Raw genomic sequence first — 27237 nt, 5'->3', positions numbered from 1 at the left:
TCTGCCCAGTCCTGCATCCTATTTATGTCCTGCTGCAACTTTTGACATCCTTCCAGACCATCCACAACACCACCGACCTTCATGTCATCAGCGAACTTACTTGCCCATCCCTCCACTTCCTCATCTAGGCCATTTATGAAAATGACAAACAGCAAGGGTCCTAGAACAGATCCCTGGGGCACTCCACTGGTGACTGACCTCCATGCCAAAAAAGACCCATCCACAACCACTTTTTGCCTTCTGCAGGCAAGCCAGTTCTGGATCCACAAGGCCAGAGGCCCTTGGATCCCATGCCCTCTCACCTTCTCAAGAAGTCTTGCATGGGGGACCTTATCAAATACCTTGCTGAAGTCCATGTACACCACGTCCACTGCTCTTCCTTCGTCAATGTGTTCAGTCACATTTTTTTGAAGAACTCAACTAGGCTCATAAGGCACAACCTGCCCTTGACAAAACCATAATGACTATTCCTGATCATGTCAAACCTCTCCAAATGCTCGTAAATCTTGTCCCTCAGAAGCCTCTCCATCAGCTTACCAACCACTGAGGTCAGACTCACCAGTCGGTAATTTCCCAGGCTATCTCTGTTCCCTTTCTTGAAAATAGGAACTACATCCACAATCTTCCAGAACCCCTCCCGTCTCCATTGACGACGCAAAGATCATCGCCAGGGGTTCTGCAATCACTTCCCTCGCCTCCCACAGTATCCTGGGGTACATCCCATCTGGTCCTGGCAACTTATCCATCTTGATAGAATTCAAAAGTTCTAACACATCCTCCTCCTTTTAATATCCACATACTCAATCTTTTCCATCTGTAGCAAAATCTCCCAGATCAGTTTCCACTGAATACTGAGGCAAAGTACTCATTAAGCACCTCTGCCATTTCTTCTGGTTCCACACAGACCTTTCCCCTTCACCTTTTTTATAGGTCCTATCCCTTCTCTTCTCATCCTTTTACTTTTCACATATTTATAGAAGGCCTTGGGATTCTCCTTAATCTTACCTGCCAAGGTCTTCTCATGACCCCTTTAAGCTCCTTTCTACAGTCCTTATACTCCTCAAGATCCTTAACATCTCCTAGTTCCCTGAACCTCTTGTACACTTTCTTTTTCCTCCTGACTAGGTTCACCACAGCCTTCGTGCACCACGGTTCCTGTGACCTACCAAAACCCCCTTGTCTCATCAGAATGTTGTCATGCAGAGCTCCAGACAAACATTCCTTGGATATCTGCCACCTTCCTTCGGTACTTTCCCTAAGAACGCCTCCTTCCAGTTTATTTGTCTAAGTAACTTCCTGACTTCTTTGTATTTCCCCTTACTCCAGACAAACACCTACCTGATCCTATCTTGTTCCAATGCAATCGTGAAGGAGATAGAATTATGATCACCATTCCCAAGATGCTCTCCTACTGAGAACCAGGACAGGTGATGGATCTCATTCGCCAGTACCAGGTCAAGTACAGCCTCTCCCCTCGTAGGCTTATCCACATACTGTGTGTCAGGAAACCTTCCTGAACACATCTAACAAACTCCTCCCCATCCAAACCCCTTACCCTAGGGATATTCCAGTCGACGTTTGGGAAATTGAAGTCTCCCATCACGACAACTGTTATTACTACATCTCTCTAGAATCTGTTTCCCTATCTGCACCTCAACTTCCCTGTCACTATTGGGCGGTCTATAGAATACACCCAGCAAAGTTTTCGACCCTTTGCTGTTCCTAACTTCCACCCACAGAGACTCTAGATAGTCCCTCCACGGCATCCTCCTTCTCTGCAGCCATGACACTGTCCCTGATCAACAGTGCCACTCCACCACCTCTTCTGCCTCCCTCCCTGTCCTTCCTGAAGCATCTGAATCCTGGCACCTGAAGTACCCAGTCCTGTCCCTGAGACATCCAAGTCTCTAATGGCCACCACATTACATTCCCAAGCAGCAATCCATGCCCTAAGCTCATCTACCTTATTCATACACTCCTGGCATTAAAATATATACACTTCAGCCCCTCAGTCTGGGCATTTCCCTTCTCCACCCCCTGTCTAACCTCCCTCTCATACTGCCTGCAGTCCTCCCCTACCTGGGAGCTAACCTCCTCCATCCCAGTCTCCCCATCACAATTCCCTCCCCCCATCCTTTTCTAGTTCCAAGTCCCCCCAGTAGCCTTAGCCAGTCTTCCCACCAAGATATTAGTCCCCCTGGGATTTAAGTGCCACCTGTCCCTAAAGAGGTCCCAATGATCTAGGAACTGAAATCCCTGCCCCCTGCTCCAGTCCCTCAGCCACACATTCAGCCTCCACCTCATTCCATTCCTGCCCTCATTCTCCTGTGGCACAGGCAGCAATCCTGAGATTACTACCTTTTGCTTTTCTCTTCCTCAGATGCCTACCCAGTTCCCTATAGTCCCTTTTCACAATTGCCTCCCTCTTCTTGCCTACGTCAGCAGTACCTATATGCACTACAACCTCTGGTTCCTCACCCTCCCCCTTCAGGATGTCTGGGACATGCCCAGAGACATCCCGGATCCCAGCTCCAGGGAGACAAACCACCATCCGTGACTTGCGTCTATGTCCACAAAAACGCCTGTCCGCCGCCCCCCCCCTGCCCTCCTCCTCCTCCTCCTCACTGGAGTCCCCTATTAGCACTACCTTTCTGCTCTCTTTTTTGACTTACTGGCTCAGCTCCAGAGACCTGGCCTCCGCTTCCTCCCTCAGATGAGCTGTCCCCCCCAGTAGTACTCAGGCCGGAGTACTTATTTTGAAGGGGGACATCCACCAGCGTGCTCTCCATCACCTGAGGTTTCCCCTTCCTAATAGTTGCCCAAGTGCCCTCTTCCCATTGCCCTGGTGTGACTACTTGCTGATGGCTCCTATCTATAACCTCCTCACTCTCTCGAATGAGCCGAAGGTCCTCGAGCTGCATTTGCAGCTCCTTAACCTGGTTCCATAGGGTCTGCAGCTCCTCACACCGAGCACAGGTGTGGATGTCTGGTAGACCAGGTGCTTCCAAGACCTCCCACATGTTGCACTGGCAACAACATACTGGCCTCACACCCACACTTGCCCCTTTAGTAACCCAGAAGAAAAAGTAAAAAAAAACAAAGCTTATAACTTACCTTGTATCACCCTTATCTCTCTGGCCCTGTGAGCCAAAGCCCTTACAGCACACTTTTTTTAAAAAAAAAACAAAAGCAGTCTTACCTGCTCTCAGTCTCTCTCTCTCTCTCTCTCTCTCTCTCCTTTTTTTAGGTTAGAAGAGGGGGGAGGGTTGGGTTACCTCAATTGAGAACCAATAATTTGCTTTATGCAGTATTCATATAGTTTTACTTTGGACTCTAATCTGGTCAAGCCAGCACTCATTGCAATTCACCTTTTTTGACTGGACTGACATGTCAACTCATCTCAATGTGGTGGGGGTATGCTTATTTTGAAGGAAAATCATGGGTTGGCCTCTGGTGACTTGGCTTCAATTCTGGCTTTGGGTGACTTGAGTTCACGTTATCCATATTTGTGGGTTTCTGTCAGGTACTTTAGTTTTGTCCCACTGTCCAGAGATGTGCATGGATTGGCTATGCTGAATTACCTCTTGGTGTCCTACAATGTGTAGGCAGTGATTAAAAACTAACTGTCCTAGTTGGTTATAAATCCTGGCTAGCACTGCCTCTCAGCAGCAGGGACATGGGTTCAATTCCAGCCTCAGGTGACTGGCATTCATACATTCTCCCTCATGTCTGTGTGGGTTTACTCCCAAAGATGTGTGGGCTAGGTGGATTGGCCATGCTAAATTGACTTGCATCAGGGGATTAGCACAAATGGGGTTTAGGTGGAATTGTGGTTGGTGCAGACTAGATGGGCCAAATGACCTTTTGCACTGTGGATTCTATTCCAGAATCCCAGAAAACAAGGCTGATTTTTGGAATGGTAACAAAAATTAAGATAATCAGATTCCACTAGCACAGTTAACAGGATTGTGCTTCCATACAGCTGCTCTGCATGTTTCTGTCGTTTCCACCCCCCGCCCCCCCCGTCCCCAACTGAGCCACATCAGAGTAACCTGTGGTGAGGTCATGATCTGAAAGTTTCAACTCTGTTGCATTGCTGTAATTTTTGATACAATTTGGCACAACCAAAACCTTGCCCTCTTAAGGGCAAAGTGCTACAAGCTAAATATTGCCAAGTCATGTCCTTTGCATTAATTACCAGTTGAAGGCTCTTATTTGCAGTCCTTGTATGGAGATTCTTAAAATTAAGTTGATTTCATTTGGGTAAGATTTTTTTCTTAACTAGTATTTGATTTAATAAAAATCTTCTAATTTCAGTAACAATGGATTTGCCTCATGGCAATACTCTTGGGTGTATTAAAGTTTAACAAAAATTTAATCTGATATGCTGTGAACCAAATATGCAAATTTTAGTGGATTCTCACTGGAGGGGTCACTTTTTTGATCAATGATTTTTGTATAACTTGCTCCACTATGAATAACTTCCATGCTTAATACAATTCCAGTTATTCCCTTGTTTAATTGCAATATACCAATGGTGTTTTTGACTTGTCTGAACCTTTGATATTCATGGATTGGATTAAAGTAATTGGAAGATAATGCAAGTGTTTTTAAACATGGGGAAGAGGGTAGTGCAGCAATTATCCCAGCCCTCTAGCACTGATCCCATTTCCCCAGCAGCATGTGACTGTTAGCCACTAACGAACAGGCAGCTGACCTGTTGGAGGGAACAGGCCATTTGAGGCCCCCTCTCCAAGGTCAGGGGTGCCCCACCTCCAGACAGTATCAAAGGAACATAATGGGGTGGGGGTGGCATTGGTCTTGGCCAAGGAGGCCAGCAATCTGGGCAGGGGAGGGCATCCAGAAGGCTAACTGTGCAGAGCCACTGCATGTGCTGATCTATGGCAATTGGCCTGTTCAGCACTATACTCCCATGCTCTTGAGAATAGGCCCCACCCTGGATTTTTCAGTGCCAGAGTGCCCTAGCAGGATTCAATGTCAGATTATTCTAGAAATCATGCATTTTTTTTGAAAAAAGCAGCATTTACTCCCACTTCTCCAAACTGGAGACTTTTTGGAGAATTCCAGCCATGTTTCTGATAATGGACAGCTATGTGACCTCTAATTCTCAACACTAGGTCCACCTAGCAGTAAAAACTTCTGCACACAATGCTCCCTTCAATCTATTGGCATACACCATACTAGTGGATACATGAGCAACACTCACTACTTGGTTTCTGCATTAGTTCTAATCAATAATTCCATTTGTTCTAAAATTGGCATCTTTTCTTTCAGGCACTTTTGTTTGCAATATACTTGAGTTTACTTGCTCCAATGGCAGATGTATTACTAAAACATTTATCTGCAATGGTGAAGATGACTGTGGTGATGGAAGTGATGAAAAAGGGTGTGCTCCATCTCTTTGTCACTTGCATGAGTTTCAATGCAATAGTTCTGAATGTATCCCCTTGAATTGGGTGTGTGACAACAATATTGATTGTGTTGACCAATCTGATGAAGCTCCAGAACATTGTGGACATGCTCTTCCTCCTGTGACCTGCTCTCCTAGTGAATTCTTATGTAATTCTGGTGAATGCATCAATCAACGCTGGTACTGTGATGGAGATGATGATTGCAAAGATGGAAGTGATGAAATTAATTGCCGTAAGTCTTTATTTGGGTACTGAACTAAAACTCAAACTTGCAAAGTGGAAAACTTCCCAGTTGAGGTGTACAAGTTACTTAAATGACCCATCTAGCTTTCTGACTCAGTTTACTAAGAACTGAGGACATGCATGTATTGTTTCCTGCTCCAAAGTTCTTTGTCTCATAACCATTGGGTTAGCCAGTCATTGAAGTTGCACATTAATGTGTATTCATCAAGGCACAATTCTGTCCTGGTCTTTAAACAATGCAATGGGGTCTCTTGAAACCATTGAATATCCAAAATAGACATCCTTCAGTCTCTGCTTTAGTCCATCTCTGGAATAAATGATTTGGTATCAGTGAGCCAAACTGCAGGTATTTTGCACTAATGGCCAGTACAGAAACATTTTCACCCCTTCCTGAACAAAGGGGCTAAAACTATCTTCCATTAGAGGTTGCAAAAGAAGGGGTTACACTATTAAACAGAATGAGAATTGCATTATTTCTCAAATCAACATGTACATAGAACACAACAGTAAACTTTTATCATAAAACCTAAGAAATAGGAGCAGGAGTAGGCCTTCGAGCCTGCTCCGCCATTCAATAAGATCATGGCTGATCTGTCGTGGCTCAGTTCCACATTCCTGCCCTCTCCCCATAACCCTTAATCCCCTTGCTTATCAAAATCCCATCAACCCGCGTCTTAAATATATTTTAGCAAGGCAGCCTCCACCACCTCCAATGGGCAGAGAATTCCAGAGATTCACCACCCTTTGAGTGAAGAAGTTCCTCCTCAACTCCATTCTAAACTGCAGCCCCCCCCCCCCAACCTTGAGGCTGTGCTCCCTAGTCATCTAGTGCAAGCAGTCCAAATTGTGACTTGCTTAGTGTGGACACAAATATCTATTCAGGAGGGGAAGCTTCATGCCAAGCATGTGCAATTTAAAATATGGGTCACTTTCAGTGATCAAGTATACAATGGTGGAATAGCATTTTAGTAACAATTGGGTTTGCTACACAGTTCATTTGGATTGTATGTTCTTTGTGCTATTGCTAATTGATTCAAAACTTGACTTTAGCTCCTCGGACATGTAGACCAGATCACTTCCAATGTGGTGATGGTAACTGCATCCCTAGAAGCAAGATGTGTGATGCATTTGCAGACTGCTCTGATGCTACTGATGAAACCAACTGCAAGAAAGGTGAGTGCATAATTTCCACAGTGCAACTGAAATTGGAACTTTTAAAGTTGCATATTTTAACTGTTTTTGTATCTTAGAATGCACAAGTCCAAATGACTACAAATGCCAAAGTGGAGAATGCATAGCTATAACTCAAGTGTGTAACCACAAATGGGACTGTAAAGACCGGAGTGATGAACCCTTCAAATGTGGTTAGTAGTTTTTATTGAACTTGGGTCTGTCTCTATGGTTTTATGCTTTTTGAAATGTCATGCTGTAATTACACTTATTCTTAGGTCCTTGTGGATTTCATGACACTCTGTTCAAAGCTTACTTCCTGGTTGACTCTACTAGATGTTGCTTTTTTCTGCATGGAGATCCACTCTTTCTGACTCATCCTAGTTAGACAGTCAAAACTGCAGCCAGATTAATCAATTTGAGAGAGTAATTAGTCAGACTAGACATCAAGTGAAAATAGAACACTATTGCTAACAATTTCCTTTACATGGAAAAGGAATAACAAACAACCTGAAACACCAGCCTTGGTCTGTTACTTGCAGGGCACAATAGAACAGGAGGCATCCAGTCCATTTGCTGTCCCACTCCATAACAGATGGACAGGAGCCAGGGTGTCCCTGACCAAATTCTTTGGTAATTTTTGCTGCAGTACATGTCTCAATGAACTTGAGTTTCCTCCTGGAACTATTTTGCTGCTTTTCAAAACATTCATATCACCAATTCCCACTCAATCATGCCAATCTAGTCAGGAAAATGACTGACTCCAAATTGTATAAATGATTTCTCACCCTCATTGCCACATGTCTAAATTTGTGGCAGTTGATCCTGGCAGGCTTGCCATCTGACTATGGTGAGGGAACTATCAATGTACATGCCATTCCAGTATTGCAATGAAACCCCCATGACATTTTAAGTATTCCAACTTGGGGGTCAGAACTTTAACTCTTCCTTAGCATTATAAACAATCATTTTCCACTTCTGGCTCTAGGGTCCACATTTTGTAGTACTGTATCAAAGCATTTGTGCTTGCCCTGTCTAGTAATCCAAAGGAATAAGTTGGGTTTGCATCCAAAATGACAATCATTAGCTTTCTAAACTTTTGATAGACTCTAGTGATAAGCATTCTAACTGCTTGTGACCTAGCACATAACTGCAAACTTGTTGCAGTGTTCCATAAATGTACATGACTGACTTAACTAGGTCTGTTCAAATATCACATAGCAGATGCTGTTGAGTGAAAATATTTAAAGGTGTATTTTTCTCCTCAACAGAATTAAATGAATGCCTGGTGAACAATGGAGGTTGCTCCCACATCTGTAGGGACCTTCTTCTTGACTATGAATGTGATTGTCCTGCTGGTTTTGAGCTAATTGATGAAAGAACTTGTGATGGTAAGTTTCTGTCCTATTTGCTGCTTAAGAATTTATTGCAATTTGTTAAATGTGTGAATTTTTCCTGCAGATGTTGATGAATGTCAAAGTCCTGGAATCTGCAGCCAAATTTGTATTAATTTGAAAGGCAGTTACAAATGTGAATGCTATGAAGGATATCACATGGATCCTGCTACAAGAGCTTGCAAAGCTATAGGCAAGTACACTTAACACCATGTTGTAAAATGACAACATTGGTAAAATTTTACTACTGTGGAGTAATACTAGAGTCTTGCTCTGTTGGGAAAGAGTAAATAGTAAGGCTAGAGCCAACAGGTATCAAGTATCTGACCAACCTCTGCACTGTTAGTCTTGGTAAAAATCAAATTATCAACCCATAGTGTTATCTTAAATATAAGCCAGTCTATGGATCTAATTCAATGGCTACACTTTCTACATTAACTGTGGAAGTGCATGTTCAGGATTCTTAATCAGACCATTTTTACTTTCTTTGTTAAAAGGCAAAGAGCCTTATTTGATCTTCACAAATCGGCACGATATCCGGAAGCTAGGACTACATCACCAGGAGTATACCCAAGTCGTTGTGCAGCTGAGAAATGCTGTAGCACTGGATGCTGACATCACAGAACAAAGAATCTTCTGGGCTGATATGAGCCAGCAGGCAATTTTCAGGTATTGTTTCATATTGAACATGGCACTCAAATGTCAGAATAGACTTTCGTGCAGCTATGTTTGTCCACCAATAATAAGATGCCATTAACAATTTAGAAATTGATATTTGATGATTCAGTTGTCCTCCATTAATGAACATTTTTAATGGCAAAATAATTTGTGTAGTCCTGGAAGATTTTTGCATCTTTATACAAATAGATGCTCTAACTTTGGTCAATCATCTAGCTTAGTACAAGTCAAATACTTATGGTGACATGGAAATATTTCTTTTTGAAAGCATGCCTTAATAATCCAGAGAACAAATTGCAATTGCTAAAATATTCAGCATCCAAGGGACAATAGCAAATGTATGGGGCAAATACTATCACTTGGTCTAAAAAGTTTGTTTGTAATAGCATTGTGACAATTTTGAATGCAGAAGATAACCAATTTTTTTCCTCCCTTGAAGTACATCTCTGAATAGATATAAAGGCACAGTTGGTCCATCAGAGCTTATTAAGGATTTGGACATTCCTGTGGGGATTGCTGTGGATTGGATTTACAAGCATATCTACTGGACTGATCGGGGCTCCAAAACTATATCTGTGGCTTCGCTGGATGGATCTCGAAGAGTCATTCTCTTTGACACCAACCTAACAGAACCAGCTTCTGTAGCAGTTGATCCACTATCTGGGTACCAATGTTTTTCAATTTTCAGCACCATGAATTCAAATCTAGCTCAAAGTTGAATTCTCAAATTGTCTTCACCACCAGATGGCATTTTAATTAAAACTTGGCAAGCTAAGTACTATAATCTAATTATCAGTTGTAATAGCCCTCCTGAGGGATGGGGAGGGAAAATCCATGAGTATTTATACCTTGTCAAATTGACCCCCTGCTTTCTATGCAGGCAAAATGGCTTTAAGACAATAAATTAAAACTTGAATAAGCCACCATCTGGCTTGGTGCACATGAATTGAAATCAGGTTATAACTTCAGTACTGGGGGGTGGGAGAGAAGAGGAGTTTTAAACTGCATGGATCACTTGATTTGAATTCAGTAACTAGTTCTAACTCAACATCTGAATAGTGACACATCTGATACAAGTTTAAGTCACTTAACTGGATTTTCAGATACTAAACTAATTTTTATAACTTTTTTATAGGTTTATTTACTGGTCAGACTGGGGTGAGCCTGCAAAGATAGAAAAAGCAGGAATGAATGGTGTTGATCGCCAAATCCTGGTTAATAGAGGGATTCAGTGGCCAAATGGCATTACACTTGGTAAGTCGACTATAATATTTTGCTTACAAAAACTTCTTGGATGACTAAACTTCAATTATATCACATTTCAAATTTCTCCACAGACCTTGTGAAACACAGTCTCTACTGGGTTGACTCAAAATTGCATGCAGTATCCTGTATAAATCTGAATGGGCAGGATCAAAGAATAGTCCTTAGGTCGCTGGATTTCCTTTCTCGCCCTTATGGTATTGCAGTATTTGAGGTAAGGCAGCATTACTGTTACCTGTTATAATGCAAATATAGTAACTTTCAGTAGGTGGGGGAGGGCTTAAATCTGCTTTTCTTACTCCCCAGTAAGAATTTGGCACTTGTATGCAGGGTTCTCTAAATAGCATCATTCTTGCTAAACTTCCACAAACATCTTTTATCCTGCTCAGACACCTCCTGGATCTTTCAATCAAATCACCTTACTTCCCAATTCCAATGAGTACAAACACGGCCTTGTCTGATCTTTACATAACAATCGTCATTTTGGACCTTCTGTACTATTTTCAATGTAGTTGCATCCTTAAAAGGTGATACAGTACTTCTGATGGGGTCTCTGAGCTCATTACTTGTTCCTGCACTAGTACACATGATCCCTCTGCATATCAGACTTTTTTGTTTCTGACAAATGGACAGTTTTGCAATTCCCTGCATTATACTTCATTTGCCAGATTTTTGCCCACTTGCTTAACTCATCTATGCTTTACAGCCTCATCTTTTTTGCAACTTTCCTTTTTTTTTGTCTGAATTTAGCAACCACCTCCAATCTCTTCACAGCATGTTTTTGCATGATTTTTTCTACCTGTGTTTAACATTTGTCTCTGGTAGATGTTAAGCTATTTGTAGTTTCTTGCCTTTGTTTCCATTTTTTTTTTATTTAGAGAAATTGTTTCCAACCTAAGGAATTTTGGGGAAATTAAAACCAGCATTTCCAACTATTTATCTAGACACTAATGTCCATCAGAACCTGGGAATCTGTATTGCTCTATTCCACATGTGATTGTACCTCCATTTTGAGATGTTGCTTAATTTGATTTTTAATTGTCACATTAGTATACAAGGTATTGTTTCTTGGGTGCTGTACAATCAAAGCATACTGTTTGAAGAAAACATGTGTAGAATGTTAGTTGTAATTGGAGCATGAAGAAGGAACAACTTCATACAAAGTAGGGAAGAAGCTGGATCAGTTCTTGGTGGACGAGCATGTCTGGGCTAAGGTACTTGCAGATGCTGGCTACTTTTCCGAGGGTAGCTAGGAGGCTGACTTGCAAGATGAACTGGACTTTGTTCATGACCCTTGTAGTTTTATGGTTACTGTAATAATATAAACACTAGTTGCTGAGTTAAGCATTGACCAGTTCACTTTTTTTTTGAAGCTGTCCCTCCTTGATCATCCAATTTCTCAGACAAGTATTACACCTATATCAGATTCTCCCATTTCAGTTTTTGCTTGAGCTAGGAGCAGTGGCACAGCCTTGTGGTCTGGTTTTTTTTTGTGGGCAATAAAGCAATAGACATGTTCTGTAACAATGGTCTAGAACGTTTGGGCCTCTAGCTATTTGTATCTTCTACAGAGAATGATGCAAAATGCATTTTTTTGGTGCACCTGCCCCCCCCCCACTGTTTTGCATTAAATTCTCTCTCCTCTTGTAGGACTAATAATCACTTTTCCTTTAACCTCTTTGGTCAGTTGCTTTGTTCTGTCATTTTTGGATAATGTGGATGGTCAATCTTCAACTTGATGGAATATCTATTCTATATTCTGAAATATCCCTGTTTGCCACTACATCTGTATTGACTTGTCTCCCTTTTTTTGCCTGTTTTTAATAGCTATACCCTTTTTTCCCCCTGTAGTTCATGAGTCTGGACCCACTCCCTCTTTCCCCCTTGCATTAAAAGTAAATTATTGATTACTGGCCATTAATCACATTGCACAATACTAGGTCTTGTATAACTTTCTAGTTAGCATCAGCATGTTCTAACTAGTTACCTTTATCCATCTGACCTACTTTTCAATCCATATGCAAATTGAAATCCCCTGATTTTTGCCTTCAGACCACTGGCCATCCCAATGCCATTTTTAATGTAGTAAACAGTAGCTAATTTGTGTAGAGTAAACGAGACAGCAATGTGACAACAGCCATATCAATGACAACCTTGGGTCAGGCCACTAGTGAATTTGGTTTAAAATTACTTTGCTTAAGTATTTTGGGCACACCACCTTATCACCTTGCCTGGGACCTCCTGCCACTTCAAAATAAGCATAAAATATTGGTTCTCTATCTCCATTTAATATTTGATCCTGTTTATTGTGTACTGACAAACTTTGGTGCAATTGTAGCTGTTTTACTTGCAATAACAATCAATATCTTCCAGGATCGTGTTTTCTGGACTGATGAAGAAACAGAAGCAATCTATGGAGCCAATAAGTTCACTGGAGCAGATTTGGAGACACTTATTTCTAATCTCCAGGAAGCACGGGATCTCTTAATTTACCATGAGCTAATTCAGTTGCCTGGTAATTCTCAGCTATTTTTCCAGTCTAATTTTTAGCTATTCCTTGTGCAAATTACTACATTTGCCTTAAGTGCAGACACTGCACTCAACACCAAGTTTCTAATTGGCTCTCAACCTGCTCTAACCTTGATCAAGCTACTATAAAACCCTACACTCTCTGTAGATTCCAAATACTACTCCTGTAGCAATTTCCTACAATTTTTGGGCTTTGTGCAGAATTTTATAACCTTGTATTCTGTTAGCTGAAATCTTTTATTTTGTCTAAAATCATGAGCAAAGGGTATTTGGAATAATAGACAAATGTGACATTGCCATGTTCCCAGTTTTGCAATATTGTAGACTGGATTGGCAACACAATACCATTATCATCAAGACACAATTAAATTTCTCCACAATTTGACATTTATAAACAATCCATGTTGGCACCTGGCAGTTGAGTGAAGAATTGATCTCTTCCTTATGGCAATTTGTAAATCTAATTCTGCATTTTTGAGGTGCAAGACATGTAAATTTGGATTATAATTTTGATATCCAGAATACTTCAGGTAGTGATATTAGGAATTTCTTACAGGCAAGAACTGGTGCAATGAGAGTGGAAGCTGTGAATACATGTGTCTTCCTGCTCCTCAAAAAGACACCACCTCTCCCAAGTACACCTGTGTGTGCCCATATGGAATGAAACTGGAGCATGGACAAAAGTGCAGTACAGGTACACCTAGCCATATAACTACAGTTTAGTAAGTTTCCATTACTTGCAATCTTGTGCTTGGATTGCATCTAAAGAACCCCCATCAGTTTTGAACAGCAAAGCTTTTGGCATGGATTTTCAATCAAAATGCTCAACTTCAACCCAAACGTTTTGGACATGAACATCAGCATTTCATCCAATAGCCTGTTTCCATGAGCAATAACTTTAAATCGTCTTGATATCTAAAACTTTCTCTTTCAGACACAATAGCCTGTGGTATTTATGAATTCAGTTGTGGGCCTGGATCTCTTGTGTGTATTCCTATATCCTGGAAATGCGATGGAGCAAAAGACTGTGATAATGGTCGTGATGAGGAGAACTGTGGTAAGTTGATTACCTGCTCAGTAAACAGCAACCAGTGGTTGCTATCAGCTGTTTTGTGTATTGTTGCCATTCCCTATGTAATTTGGGTGCTAAAAGTATATCAGTGCCTAAAAGCTCTCTGTGGAAAGCAGGGCCATCAGCAGTTCACATTGATGTACATCAAGTACCATTTAATATGAGCCATGTTTGGCTTTTGAGGGGCAGATGGGACCTCTTGTAACCATGGCAGACTTCTGTAATGCATTCTGTACTCCACAACTGGCCCCTCAGCCTCACTCAAATTTCAAGCAATCTGTTTACTAAATCCTTAAGATCACATGAAATGTCAATAGTTTCCTTTTGAATTAAACCTAGCATTTTGTGCTGCAATCTTAGTCACATGAATAGCATGACAATATTGAAGTGTAATGAGATCTGATGAAACTATTTAGACAAAAACAAATTCTTGTGCTGAAACTTGTTAGACAGCATCAGGGAGAGCACTCTTGTTAGACGTTTACTGACCTGACCTTTGCATACAATTTTATATTACATATATCCAAGAATGTCTCGAGTCTCTCCTGAAATACTTTTTTTTTGTTTTACTTTTGTCTTCAGGCACCCTTACTTGCAGTATACTAGAATTTACTTGCTCCAGTGGCAGATGCATTTCCAACTCCTTTGTTTGTAATGGTGAAGATGATTGTGGTGATGGGAGTGATGAAAAAGGATGCACTCAGTCTATCTGTGGTTTACATGAATTTCAGTGCAATAGTGGTTTAGAATGTATCCCTTCAAACTGGGTGTGTGACAATAATATTGACTGTACAGATAAGTCTGATGAAACTGCCGAACAATGTGGACACACTCCTGCACCTCTTGAACCCTGTTCCATCAATGAGATGATGTGTCATTCAGGTGAATGCATCCACCACCAGTGGTACTGTGATGGTGATCGTGATTGCAAAGATGGAAGTGATGAAAGAAATTGTCGTAAGTAAAGCTCTTGCACCTACTGTCACTTTAAGCCATTTGAGGAGTTTAGTAGAGGAAGCTCTCCTAGCAATGAAAAGTAAACTGATTTCCAAGCATTTAAGGCTCACTTTAACCTTGGTCTAGTATCAGCAAGGAATAAAGCTTTTTTTAGTTCAATTTGTAATTTAAATTGATCTTTTTAAGCTCCTCGCACTTGTCGGCCAGATCAGTTCAGATGTGGTGATGGTTCCTGTATCCGTGAGGGTTCGAAATGTAATGGATACAAAGACTGCAATGATGGAAGTGATGAAGTTAACTGTAAAAATGGTAAGAATCTGCAATCATGTTGCAGCTCATTCATTTCCCCCAAGATCAGATTGGATAAATGTAATTAAAAGGCAAATTGATGCATTATCATGCCATGTTTAATAGTGCCCCAGTCACAGTCATTTGATTTTGGGCTGCTAATCTGAAAAATGGCAATGCCAGTGTTAAACTGAAATGATCACTCATTTAAGGAGATGGTAAGTTTCACAAATCCTCACACCTGACAATTGAAAGCAGGTTAAAGGATTTGGTTCCTGGGAGTTTTAAGATTGGGGTGGTAGAAAGTAGTAGATTCAGTCATGTTTGTTAAATGTTGGGAGAGTTAAGTCAATGGCTAGGGAAAATGGCTAAATCTTTAGTTTTGGACTGGCTTTAGTAACTGAAGTTAGTTGGCAGTGTCAAGCCTGATATGACCTTTGCCCTGCACTTCAAATGGAGAAGAAACTTTTTTTGCAAGATCTTGCTGTGAGTCAGGGCATTGTAGATCAGTTCTCCCACTGAACTAGTGTTTTGGCAGAGATCAGTGCTGGGACCTTTTTTCTTTCAATGAATGTTAAATGTAGACTGGTATGATAAGTTTGCAGATGATACTAATCACATTGTGGATAGTGATTGTCAAGAATACAGCAGGATATAGGCTTAATTTGGGCAGAGATGGCATTTTAATCCAGACAAATCTAATTTTGGGTGCTCCAAAATGGCAGTTCCATCAGGAGCATAGACAGATCTAGGAGCACAGGTCTAAGTGACAGCACAAGTACTGAAAGCATATGGCATGCTTGCCTTTGGCTGGGCATAAAGTATGAAAAGTTGGCAAATTACATTTGTACAAGTGTTGGTTAGCCACATTTAGAATATTGTGCCCCAATTCTAGCCATCACACTACCAGAAGGACATGGAGGCTTTAGAGTACAGGAAAAAGTTAACCAGAGTGTTGCTTGGTATGGAGGGTATTGACTAATGAGAACTGCAATTATTCCCCATAGGCTGAGGGGTGACCTGAAGCATAAAATTCAGGCATAAAGATGAATAGTTTGAAGCTTTTTTTTTTTTTGAGGCCCAAAATGACTGAGGGGGAGGTTCAGTAGAGATGTGGGGAAAGTTTGCAGGTGGTAGGGGCCCAGAATGCACTAAGTGAGGTGGTTTTGAGGCAGACACATTATGCATCTACCCAGATAAATCTTAAATGTCACTAAACAGGTGGAGAATAGAGGGATACAGGTTGGTCTAGATGGGACACAATCAGTGCAGGCTAGGTGGGCCAAGGACCCTGTTCCTGAGTTGTACTTTTTGTTCTTGGGCATGGTAGCATGATGTGACTGCCAGATTGGCTGGCAAAAGTTAACAAGCATTTGAAGGTTCACAGTAGTTCTCCAATAGTCTGTCATTTCAAACTTTCTCTTGCAGGTACAGAATGCATGACACCAACTGACTTCAAATGTTTAAGTGGAGAATGCATAGATATTAACAAAGTGTGTAACCACTTCGAAGACTGCAAGGATCAAAGTGATGAGCCCCATGAATGTAGTAAGTGGAGAATTTTATGGCTGAAATACAAATGTTGCAATGGCTTCATTGATTTTACTCATTTAAGAGGTGGGAGGAATGGGGAAAAGAACTCCAAGCCAAATTTGACTTTTTGGGCATTAAGATTATCAATAGTTTAATGAACCAATTTTAATATCTTTCATCCTCTAATACTACCAGGTCCCTGAAATTAACATTTGGTCTGGGTCCCCAATTGCTTTTCAATTTCTACTACCTTCAACATCCTGAGCAGCATAGATCTAAGATTGTGCCTTCCATTCAGTACCCACTGAAGTATGTTTATCAATCCTCACTTTGCCTTTTTAACTCCTAATTGAAATGAATGCAATCTGACTTAGTTACAATCATTTTAGTAACCCTACCAATTAAGGTGCAGTGGCCAAAACTGATTTTTTGCTACTCTTGAGCATGTTCTGAATAGTTAGTTCATAACTTCCAAACAAAGATCAATACTCATTGGTACTGTGTATGTCTTGCAATTACTAGTTAAAATATTCTAACAAGAGAATGACTCCTTCTACTCCCATAAATGGAAGTGTCCAATCCATATACAAGCCTTTTCCAGATATCCTTTTTAGTGGATGTTCAGATATTTGGACATGACTTGGATTACCACAGATGAAGGCAAGTCAATTGATTTTCTGGTTGTTTCAATGTCTTTGTAGTGGCACAATATTGGCAATTGTCCAATTATTTTTTTGTTTGCAGCCTTGATCATGCAATATAACTCCTGCCCAATATCCTAGGGTGGAATGTTTTCACATTAGATTTTTTCTATATTCAAAAAAATGAGTTTGCCTTGAATGCTTTTTTTTTGTGGTATTGACTTGTCCATTTCCTGGTTCCTAATGTCAATATTCTCCATTGAAGAATCACATGGGCTTATGTGTCCATGTCCTCCAAATTGTAGATCTTCCTGTAGCAGGTGTTTCTCGTTTTTAAAAACATTGGTACTTTAAAATTTCAATTTCTCTTTAGCTGCTTTCCAAAATGAAGGAATCACCAAATTCAACACATGAATTAGATGTGGATTGTGGGAAGAATAGATTTTTGTTTTTTTTTTCCTTCAATCACTGTCTAACTTTGAGACAAAATGTTAGTGTAGGAATGGGTCCATCAGCCCTCCAAACCTGCACTGACCATGCTACTTGACTGACAAAAACCCCTAACCTTCCAGGGACCAAATCACACTCTTCCCATCCTACTCGTGTATTTGTCAAGACATCCTTTAAGTCACTTGTATCTGCTTCCACTATCACCCCTAGCAACGAATTCCAGGCACCCACCACCCACTTTAAAGAAAACACCATCTCCTTATTGAACCTTGCACCTTTTTTTAAACCTGTGCCCCCTAGTAATTGACTCTTCCACATAGGGGGGAAAAAGCTTCTGACTGTTCACCCTGTCCGTACCCCTTAATCTTGTAGACTTCTTGGGTCACGTCTCAAAACTTTCAGTGAGAACAAACCAAATTTCTCCAATCTCATAGCTGATGCCTCCATTCCTGGCAAATCTTTTCTGTATCCTCAACCCACCAATCCTTCTGGTAGCATGGCAACCAGACTTGAACACCAATTCCAAGTGGGCCTAACTAAGGTTCTAAAAGCTGCAACATGACTTGCCAATTTTTAAACTCAGTGCCCTGGTCCATGAAGGCAAGCATGCTATATGCCTCTGACTATCTTCTCAACCTGTGCCACTTTCAGTGACCTGTACACCCAGATACCCCTACCTGCCAATACTCCTGGGGTTCTGCCATTTACTGTTTATTTCCTATCTGTATTTGACCTTCCCAAATGCATTGTCATTTTGCCTGGATTAAATGCCATCTGCCACTTCAAGTCTCTAACTGAACTATATATCCTGCTGTATCCTCTGGTCCTCATTGCTGTATAAATCTACCTAATCTGTCATCTGCAAACTTACTAATCAATCCAGTTACATTTTCCTACATCTTTGTATATTACAACAGCAGAAGTCCCAGCACTGATCCCTGAGCAACACTACTTGTCACAACCTTCAGTTAAGTACATCCTTCCATTGCTCCCCTGTTTTTGACCAAGCCAGTTTTGTATCCACCATAGCCAGCTCGCCTCTGATCCCATGCAACTTCACCTTTCTGCACCAGTCTGCCATGAGGAACTTTGTCAAAGACCTTGCTGAAGGCCACGTAGACAACATCCACTGCCCTACCCTCAGCAATCATTGTCACTTGATCAAGTTAGAGACATGACCTCCCCTTAACAAAACCATGCTGCCTCTAATCATTACTTCCAAGTGGGATGAAATCTGCCCAACTGCCTTTTGATTTAAAGCTCACCAGCCTGTAATTCTGGATTCTTGCTACCCTTTTAAACAAAGGAAGAACATATAGCTACTCTCCAATCCTCTGTATCCTCACTGTCTGTCTATAGGGGAGGTCCCAAGATTTCTCAAGGCCCCAGCAATTTCCTCCCTTGCCTCAGTATTCTGAGGCATATCCATCAGGCCCTGGGGACCAGTCTAAATGTTTCTCAAGAACCCCAGTACCACTACCTTTTTTGATCTTGGGCTCAAACTATCTACACACCCTTTCCCAGACTCTTCAATCACCAAGTCCTTCCCTTATCAGTATTCAAAGTCCTCATTTGATACCTTGCCCATTTCTTCTGCCTCATGCATAGATTCCCTCCCCTGTCCTTGAGTAGGCCAACCCCCTCCCTGGTTACCCTTTGTTTGTTTATGTATTAAAAAGCCTTGGTTTTTCCTTTTAATCCTGTTGGTCAAGACTCTTTAGCAACCCTTTTTTAGCTCACCTTACTAAATTTTTCTACATTCCTTGTTTTTTTTTAAAAAAAAAAAAAATTTGCTGGGAGCACAGCTTATTTTTGACCAGGCTCTCTCATCCTATCTAAGATTCCCCAAACTTGCCATAATAATTCTTCATTACAGAAATGTGGTGGTCCTGAATCCCTGTCAGCTTACATTTTTAGTCTCCCACATGTCAGGTGTTGTTTTTTGCCTTCATATCTGCCCCAATCTACATTCTTCTCTTCCTGGCTAATATTATTGTTAGCACCCCACCCCCAGTTTAGCATAACTTGAGGACTACTCTATCCATCAGTACCTTTTTTTTTGTAAAGCTTACTGATTTTGGGGTCACTGTTCTACTGAAACATTGACCACCTAGCCAGGTTCATTCCCCAATATCAAGTCCAGTACAGCCCCTTCCCTAGTTGGACTATCTACATTCTCTTTCAAGAAGCTCTCTTGGATGCTCATTACAAATCCCACCCCCATCCACAACCTTAGCACTGAGTCCCAGACTATAGGAAAGTTAATCTCCCACCACAACAGTTACTTTGACACCTTGCCAACATATCTGTTCCTTTTCTCTTTCTGGCAGTTGCTTACCCTATAGTAAGCCCCCAACACTGACTACACCCTTCTGTTCCTGAGCTCTATCAATATTGCCTCAGTGAGCCTTCTGCAGTGTCCTCCTGCAATACAGCTATTCTTAGCCAGCAGTGCAACTCCCCCACCCTCTTTACATTCCTCTATCATAGGATGTTAAGCTGCCAACCCTTAACCGAGTCTCTGCAATATTCTAAATTCCTATACTTGTCTAAGCTGAGTTCATCTGCCTTCCCTGTTAGACTTTTCACATTGAAATAAATGCACTTCAGTCTACCAGACCCTCTTTGATTAGCAACATCACCACCCTGCCTGCTGTTTTGAGTCTTGCTGCTCTTGTTTTCCTTTTAGCTAATTATTATTTTGGTTTCCCTGCTAAATTAATCTAATCTAAATTCTCCCTGGTGACACTAGCAAACCTCCTGGTCAGAATATTTGTTCTTGCAGTTTAGATGCAACCCATCCTTGTACAGATCCCACTGCCCTGGAAGAGACCCCAATAGTCCAGGTATCTGAACCCTCCCTCCTACACCCAGCTGTTTAGCCATGTGTTGAGCTGCACTATCTTCCAATTGCAGTGCAATACATAAGTTAACTGCACTAAATGCATTGGTGTGGACTGTTCAGAACTAAGAATGTCACAGCAGTGAACACTAAGTTTTTTGGATGTTTGCTGTAGTTTTGCAATCAGCCTCAGATCTGGCCAAAATTGACCACTTGCTACAGGTACTAATGCAAATGAGGCACTCATTCACCTACAATATACCTCCCTTACTGAAAGACTTTCTTAAAATGTTATGAGATTCATTGTTCAGTATTGTGATTAATGGCCAGAATTTCCCACTTGTTGCACTCCTCTCTTGGCACAAGTAATTGCTGCATCAGTAAAATTTTGACATGGACCAAATGGTTTGAATTAATCACATTGCTGTTTCTGGCAATTTCTGCTTTTTGGCCTTGAGGTCAGTTTTTAAGATACAAATGTCCAAAAAGTTCATATTGTTAAAACACTCAACATTTTTTTTTGAGTTAACTATCATCCAACAAAATTTTTAAATCACAACTTCAGATGCTATAGAGGTTAGGAGTAAAAGTACTTAGGCCTGGCTCAAACCACCACCTCCCCACCCCCAACTGCAACCCCACATTTCCATCAACTGGAACTTGTTTTCTCCCCTTGGAGTAGCAGTGGCAGATATGGCTCATTCATGAGCACTGTGTTTAGTGCTGATTCTCAATTTTCCAAACCACTTTTTCCAGGCTGGTATAGGTATATCCACTGTTCCTGGAATGAAGTTTCTAGGATTTGGATTATGTATTGATTTGAAAATGGTGTATTTAAGTAAGCATTGATTTTGGAGAACCTGATGTCTCTAACACCTCAGTAATAGATGTTGAAAGTTTGCAATGGATCCTCTTGGTATATCTTACAGCCTTACATTCAGATGGAGGGAGTGAATCATCAAGGTGGCAGATGGGGCTGTTAAATGTATTGCACTGGATGATGTGCAGCTTAATGTTGATGCACCTCATGCCTACATTTCAGATGTGTAGGCAGTGGGAAGTTCACCCCACACAACCTGTTTTAAATATTGTAGCTTGTCAATGGTGGGGATTCAGTGCCATTAAATGTCACCTGGTGCTTTTTTTTTGGAGTGCAAATGGGGATTTGAAGCATATAGCCTTATCAGTAAGTGGACCAGAAGCCTGGCCATCTTGCTTAGAGGTGATGTATCATCCAATTGCACTTCCAGCTGAAGACATCACTGTTTTAAACACATGCTCCACCAACTTTCTGAATACAGGTGCTTGTGTCAAGACTGCAGTGATTTTTGGATATGGGTCACCATGCATGTAGCTTTGCTTGGTGCTACTCCCATAGCAAGTATGCTCTGTTGCTTTGAACAAATTGTTACCATCAATTTGGTAAATGAGGAGAAAACATGCCTTGCATTTTGTTGCTAGCCTCAAATAACCCTAAATAGGGGTTCCCAGAGCTGCTAGATCTCCAATGCTGCCCAGTCATGAACTGACTGTATCTGATAACTTTAAAGACAATGAAGCCAGTTAAAGCCTCTGGATCTTGTGGCATTAACTCCATATGAGCTATTCCTTTTTATACTGGAGTTGCATCCCTAAGGCATTGAGTTGACCCATAGAATATGGACTGCAGCAATTCAAGAAGGCAACTCACTACCTTAAGGGCAACTAAGGATGGGTAATGTTGGCCAGCCAGTGACATGTCCCACAAATAGGAAAATCTTGGATGCCATGCCCTTGCTGTTCTCTACTTCCTCTGATCAACATGGAGTACTCATCTGCTATGGAACACTGGTCAGCAGGAGGTTTCCTTGCCTTTTTTTTTGACTGAGTCTAAACTGCTGTGGGGCAGGACCGTTTGCCAATGTTAGCTAGCTTAAGGGTTCTATTGATTCATAATTGCATTGAACAAATCCCCCTCTAGTAGGAGGATTGGAAGAATGCAGACCTTACAGATTACAAAGCACTAAACAATGGCTTGAAGTGAGCTTAGATTTCAAAGCTGTTTCTACATAAAATTGAACAGTACCAATTAAAATTGAAACTACTGTAGTGAAACCCCTTTTGGCTTTATCTGGCTGGTTAGAAGGTTTTAAAGTCAAGTAGACAACTGTATATTTGTATACAAAAACCTAAAATTGTTTTTGCAGATTTGAATGAATGCTCAGTGAACAATGGTGGCTGCATACATACCTGTCAGGATCTTGTTATTGGCTACAAATGTGGATGTCCTCCTGGCTTTGAGTTGGTTAATGACAAAAACTGTGGAGGTATGTTTTTCTTGCTATTCAATCTATTCTGTGAAGTTTGTAATAGCTTGGTGAAACTGATTAGAATATCTACATTTATACAGATATTGATGAATGCCAAAATCCTGGAACTTGCAGTCAAATTTGTACCAATCTCATGGGAAGCTATAAATGTGACTGTCACAGAGGATATCATATGGATCCTGTGAATGGTGTTTGCAAGGCAATAGGCAAGTAGGAATTTATATTACAATGTTAACACTTGAAAGTAAAATCAGTTTCAACCATTTTGAAACATAATGGTAAATCAGGACTCCATCCTAAGATTCATAATAACTAATTAAATCCTGGGTGTTCAAGATCATTGGCCCAGATAATGAATAATGGGGAAACTGTTAGCAAGAACCCAGGAACAAAAGAACCTAGTCTGACAAATGAGCAATGATCTAGAATGCACTGCCTGTGTATTAGGGGAAAATGCACCTGGAGAACAAGGAGGTGGGGGCTTTGTTTCCAAGTATAGATGCAACAGGCTGAATTATATTAGCTGAAACATTAGCAACTAATGTTCAACTAATTGAATCACCTTATGTTGCAGGACATCATTCAGCCCATTAAGTCTGCCCCAACTGAGCCTCTTCCCCTATCCATCCCTATAACTATGCATTCACCATGGCCAACGTACCTAACCAGCACATCTTTGATCTGTGGGAGGAGACTTGATGCAGAGGACTCCATGCAGACAGTCACCAAGACTGGAATCAAACCTGGGTCCCTAGTGGTGAGGCAGCAGTGCTTGCAACTCTCCTGTTGTGCACATTGAATTCTACTCAAATAGTCATCTAACACTGCCTGTAGCACATTTGACAGTATACCCAGACCCAAACACTCTGAATTTTTCTCATTTGCTTTTGCAAATCAGTCCCTGCCCTTTATTCAATGAACTATAAATTCAGATCTGTAACATTGAATGCAAATTTGTGTACACATCAGCCCTCACCAACCCCTCTGCCTCTTCAAAAAAACCTAGGTTAGTTAATTGACAATCGTCAGATGTGTCAATGACCTTCCCTCCATCGTAGGATCAGAAGTGGGGATGTTCAGTATTTGCAACTCAGTACTGAAGCAGTACATATTCAAATGTAACAAGATCTGGCCAATATCAGGCTTGTGCTGACAAGTGGCAAGTAGCATTTGCACTACATGCCAGGCAATGACCAAGTAAGCAACACTCATCAAGGAGTGCCAGTTGATGGTGTAACCATCACTGAATCCTTGATTGCCAACATCCTTGAGGTTACCACTGACCAGAAACAATTGGACTCACCACATACAGCCTGTAAGAGGCTAGAAATACTGGTGGCAAGTGACTCCCTAAAGCAATCCTCCATCTACAAGGCACAAGTAGGAATGTAGTGGAATACTCTCCACTTGCCTGGATGGGTGCAGCTCCAACAAACAAAAAAGCTAGACACCATCCAGGACAAAGTGGCAGTAGTATGTACTAGCGACAAGATGCACTGCAGCAATTCACCAAAGATCCTTAGACAGCACCTTCCAAGCCAATGACCACTTCCTTCTAGAAGGACAAGGGCAGTAGATAGAGTACCACCTGCAAGTTACCCCTCCAAGCCACTCACCATCCTGATTTGGAAATATGTTGCTGTTCCTTCAGTTACTGGGTCAAAAGTCCTGGAATTCTCTCCCTAATGGCAATGGGGGTCAACCCACAGCACATGGAATGCAACAATTCACAAAGGCAGCTCACCACCACATTCAAGGGATGAGGAACAAATGCTGGCCAGCCAGTGATGCCCATATTCCCACAAATGAATGGAAAAAAACTTGCCAATTATTGATCTACTTTTGGATACTAGATCTCCATTTCTGTAGTAATTGCTACCTATTCATTAACATGTAAGTATTGTAATTGCATACTTGATGGCACAAATGTCTTAAACTGTCCCTACTCGGATGTTTCTCTTAATTTTCACTATTTTGAATGTCTTGGATAACTTGGCTGTATACTGCTCCAAAACTATTCAACCAGCTCAAAACAAACCACTAGGATCCAATTGCTTTGATGTGATGTTGGGCTACTGCCAGTGACCTTTCATCAAGAATCATTTTGCATCAAGAGGAAGAAAGCTAACAAGTCTTTCTACAAAGATTCTTTTCTTTTCCTTTTTGAATAGGGAAAGAGCCCTATTTGGTCTTCACTAATCGCCATGATATTAGGAAAATTGGACTGCGCCACATGGAATATACCCAAATAGTTTGGCAACTGAGAAATGCTGTAGCCCTTGATGCTGATGTTGCAGCACGAAGGATCTTCTGGGCTGACTTGCAAGAGCAAGCAATTTTTAGGTATGCCTTATTGTGAGCTGTAACAAACTTATTTGTATCCAACTCTAGTTTAAACCCTAAAAGGTCTGATTACTTAGCTGGGGCAGTCATTGTGGAGAGCAGAACTTCAATCTCTACCTTTTTTTGTACATCCTGATATCCACTTTCTAATCACAATCCTCTACCCTGCCTGCACACTCAAACTGAAATATAATATGAAGGACAAAAAGCTCACTAAGCAAGAGACCTAGTTAGGCATCAACAGCACAAGTACAATGCCCACAACCTGAAGTTTGCATTGAAACAACAGCTGAATTTACCATTGAATCTGTTTTTAATGCTGACTGCCTCTGGCTTGGGCTCTTGATCTGGTAAAGTGACTCTAGAGGGAAAATGCTGATTTTTTTTTTGTGCCAAAAAGGCATATTGGATTGCAAAGTGATATGTAAAATGTAGTCAATTAAATGATCAAGCTGGAAGGGTATAAAATTGGGTATACAATGGACACTTGGCATCCAAGGGGTTGCTAATTTAATTTAGATTAGTTCAGTTCACTTTGGTATACTGAAAGTATACCCATCCCCACCAATTTTAATGTTTCATTTTAAAATGTATTTGCCCCTTTAATGGGTGATTCATTAATCTGAGATTAAGTCTCAAGAGGCAGTTTATTTTTAATTGGAGGGGGCACAAAGTTTAGAGCAATACATGTCTCACTTTGAATACAAGTTGTTGAGTTATTTCTTGGATTTTTCAAATTTGCACATCCTGAAAATTGAACTACAGTGACTAAGTTCTGACTACTCTTGTAGTGTGTCCATGGATCAACATGAAAATGCAGTTCATAAATCCCATGTTGTCAAAGATCTTGGAATCCCTGTGGGAATTGCTGTGGACTGGATCTACAAACACTTGTATTGGACTGATCGTGGCACTAAAACCATATCTGTTACTGATTTTGATGGAACCAGAAGGAAAATCCTTTTTGATACAGATCTGCTAGAGCCAGCTTCTATAGCTGTTGATCCACTATCAGGGTATGGCATCATTTTTGTTGTACATCAAAATATTTTCCCCATGTGCTTGAGCAAAAAGCAATTTGAACTGGTGGTTCATTTGTGATCATTTGTCTTTTTGTTCTAAAATTGAATTCCTTTTGGCCTGGTCTGGGAACATGAACCTGTCCTTCCAATGGTTATTAATCAAATTCTTTTTGGGTCAGTGAATATTCAAGACTGCAATGATAAATTTCAGTTGCTGCCAAAAGTCATTAAAGATTTCAGGTGCTACAACTTATTTCCAATTTACAACTTCAGCATTTTGCTTTTGTCCTGCTTTGTCACTGGAACTTTAATGCTTGCAATGCAGTCAGTGCTTTATTTTCAAAGAATTGCATTTCATGCCTATGATTGGCATTACAGGTTTCTATACTGGTCTGATTGGGGTGAGCCAGCAAAGATTGAAAAAGCAGGCATGAATGGCAATGACCGTGGCCTCCTAATAGCTAGTGATATTCAATGGCCACATGGCATTGCTCTTGGTGAGTGTATTATTGATTTTTTTTTTGTAAACTGGAAGGCCCAGCTTTGGCATTTTTATACAATGCACCTTTTTTTCTGTCCACAGATCTTGTGAAAAGCCGTCTCTATTGGGTTGATCTGAAGCTGCATATGTTATCAAGTGTAGACTTGAATGGAAAAGACAGAAGAACTGTTCTTCAATCGAAAGAATTCCTCAGTCATGCTCTTGCAATTACTATATTTGAGGCAAGCTGATTTGTGGTGATGTCAACAGATGTGTTCAGCTTCTAAAACTAGTGCATGTGAATTGAATATATATCTCAGTACCAATTATTCAAGTCATGTTGCCTTCATGTTCCTGTGCAAAATAGGTACTCCCCAAAAAAAAGCTGAGTAGACCTAATGGGGATAGCCATTATTCTAGAATAGAATCTGACCTCCAGCTTTTCTTCCCCACTTGCATTTTACCCAATCTCATCTCAACTGAGCTCTGAACTAATTTTGAACAGCTTTGCACTTTGGCAGAAAAATGGGGAAAAATCAGCATCAGCTAGGATTTATTGCTTAGTTTCTACAGCAATCTTTCACACCATG

General features: G+C 40.9%; 1 protein-coding gene across 1 annotated transcript in view; it reads left to right on the top strand.

Annotated features, from left to right (window-relative positions):
- LOC145343530 (low-density lipoprotein receptor-related protein 2-like) overlaps positions 1-27237 on the top strand; it is a 104802-nt gene that overhangs the window by 64459 nt on the left and 13106 nt on the right. The window contains 21 exon segments of the mRNA XM_080189782.1: positions 5296-5664; positions 6726-6857; positions 6860-7039; positions 8117-8236; positions 8307-8432; positions 8737-8908; positions 9357-9581; positions 10053-10171; positions 10255-10394; positions 12554-12695; positions 13266-13403; positions 13644-13766; positions 14364-14738; positions 14925-15047; positions 16455-16574; positions 22679-22798; positions 22882-23007; positions 24973-25144; positions 25936-26160; positions 26545-26663; positions 26750-26889. Of these exon segments, the coding sequence (XP_080045908.1) occupies positions 5296-5664; positions 6726-6857; positions 6860-7039; positions 8117-8236; positions 8307-8432; positions 8737-8908; positions 9357-9581; positions 10053-10171; positions 10255-10394; positions 12554-12695; positions 13266-13403; positions 13644-13766; positions 14364-14738; positions 14925-15047; positions 16455-16574; positions 22679-22798; positions 22882-23007; positions 24973-25144; positions 25936-26160; positions 26545-26663; positions 26750-26889 (3506 nt within the window).

This window comes from Carcharhinus amblyrhynchos, chromosome 5 (genome assembly GCF_965287045.1).
Source record: "Carcharhinus amblyrhynchos chromosome 5, sCarAmb.v2.hapA, whole genome shotgun sequence".
Classification (NCBI taxonomy): Eukaryota; Metazoa; Chordata; class Chondrichthyes; order Carcharhiniformes; family Carcharhinidae; genus Carcharhinus; species Carcharhinus amblyrhynchos.
Note: the sequence above shows the minus strand (reverse complement) of the source record. Positions and strands in the feature narration are given on the sequence as shown.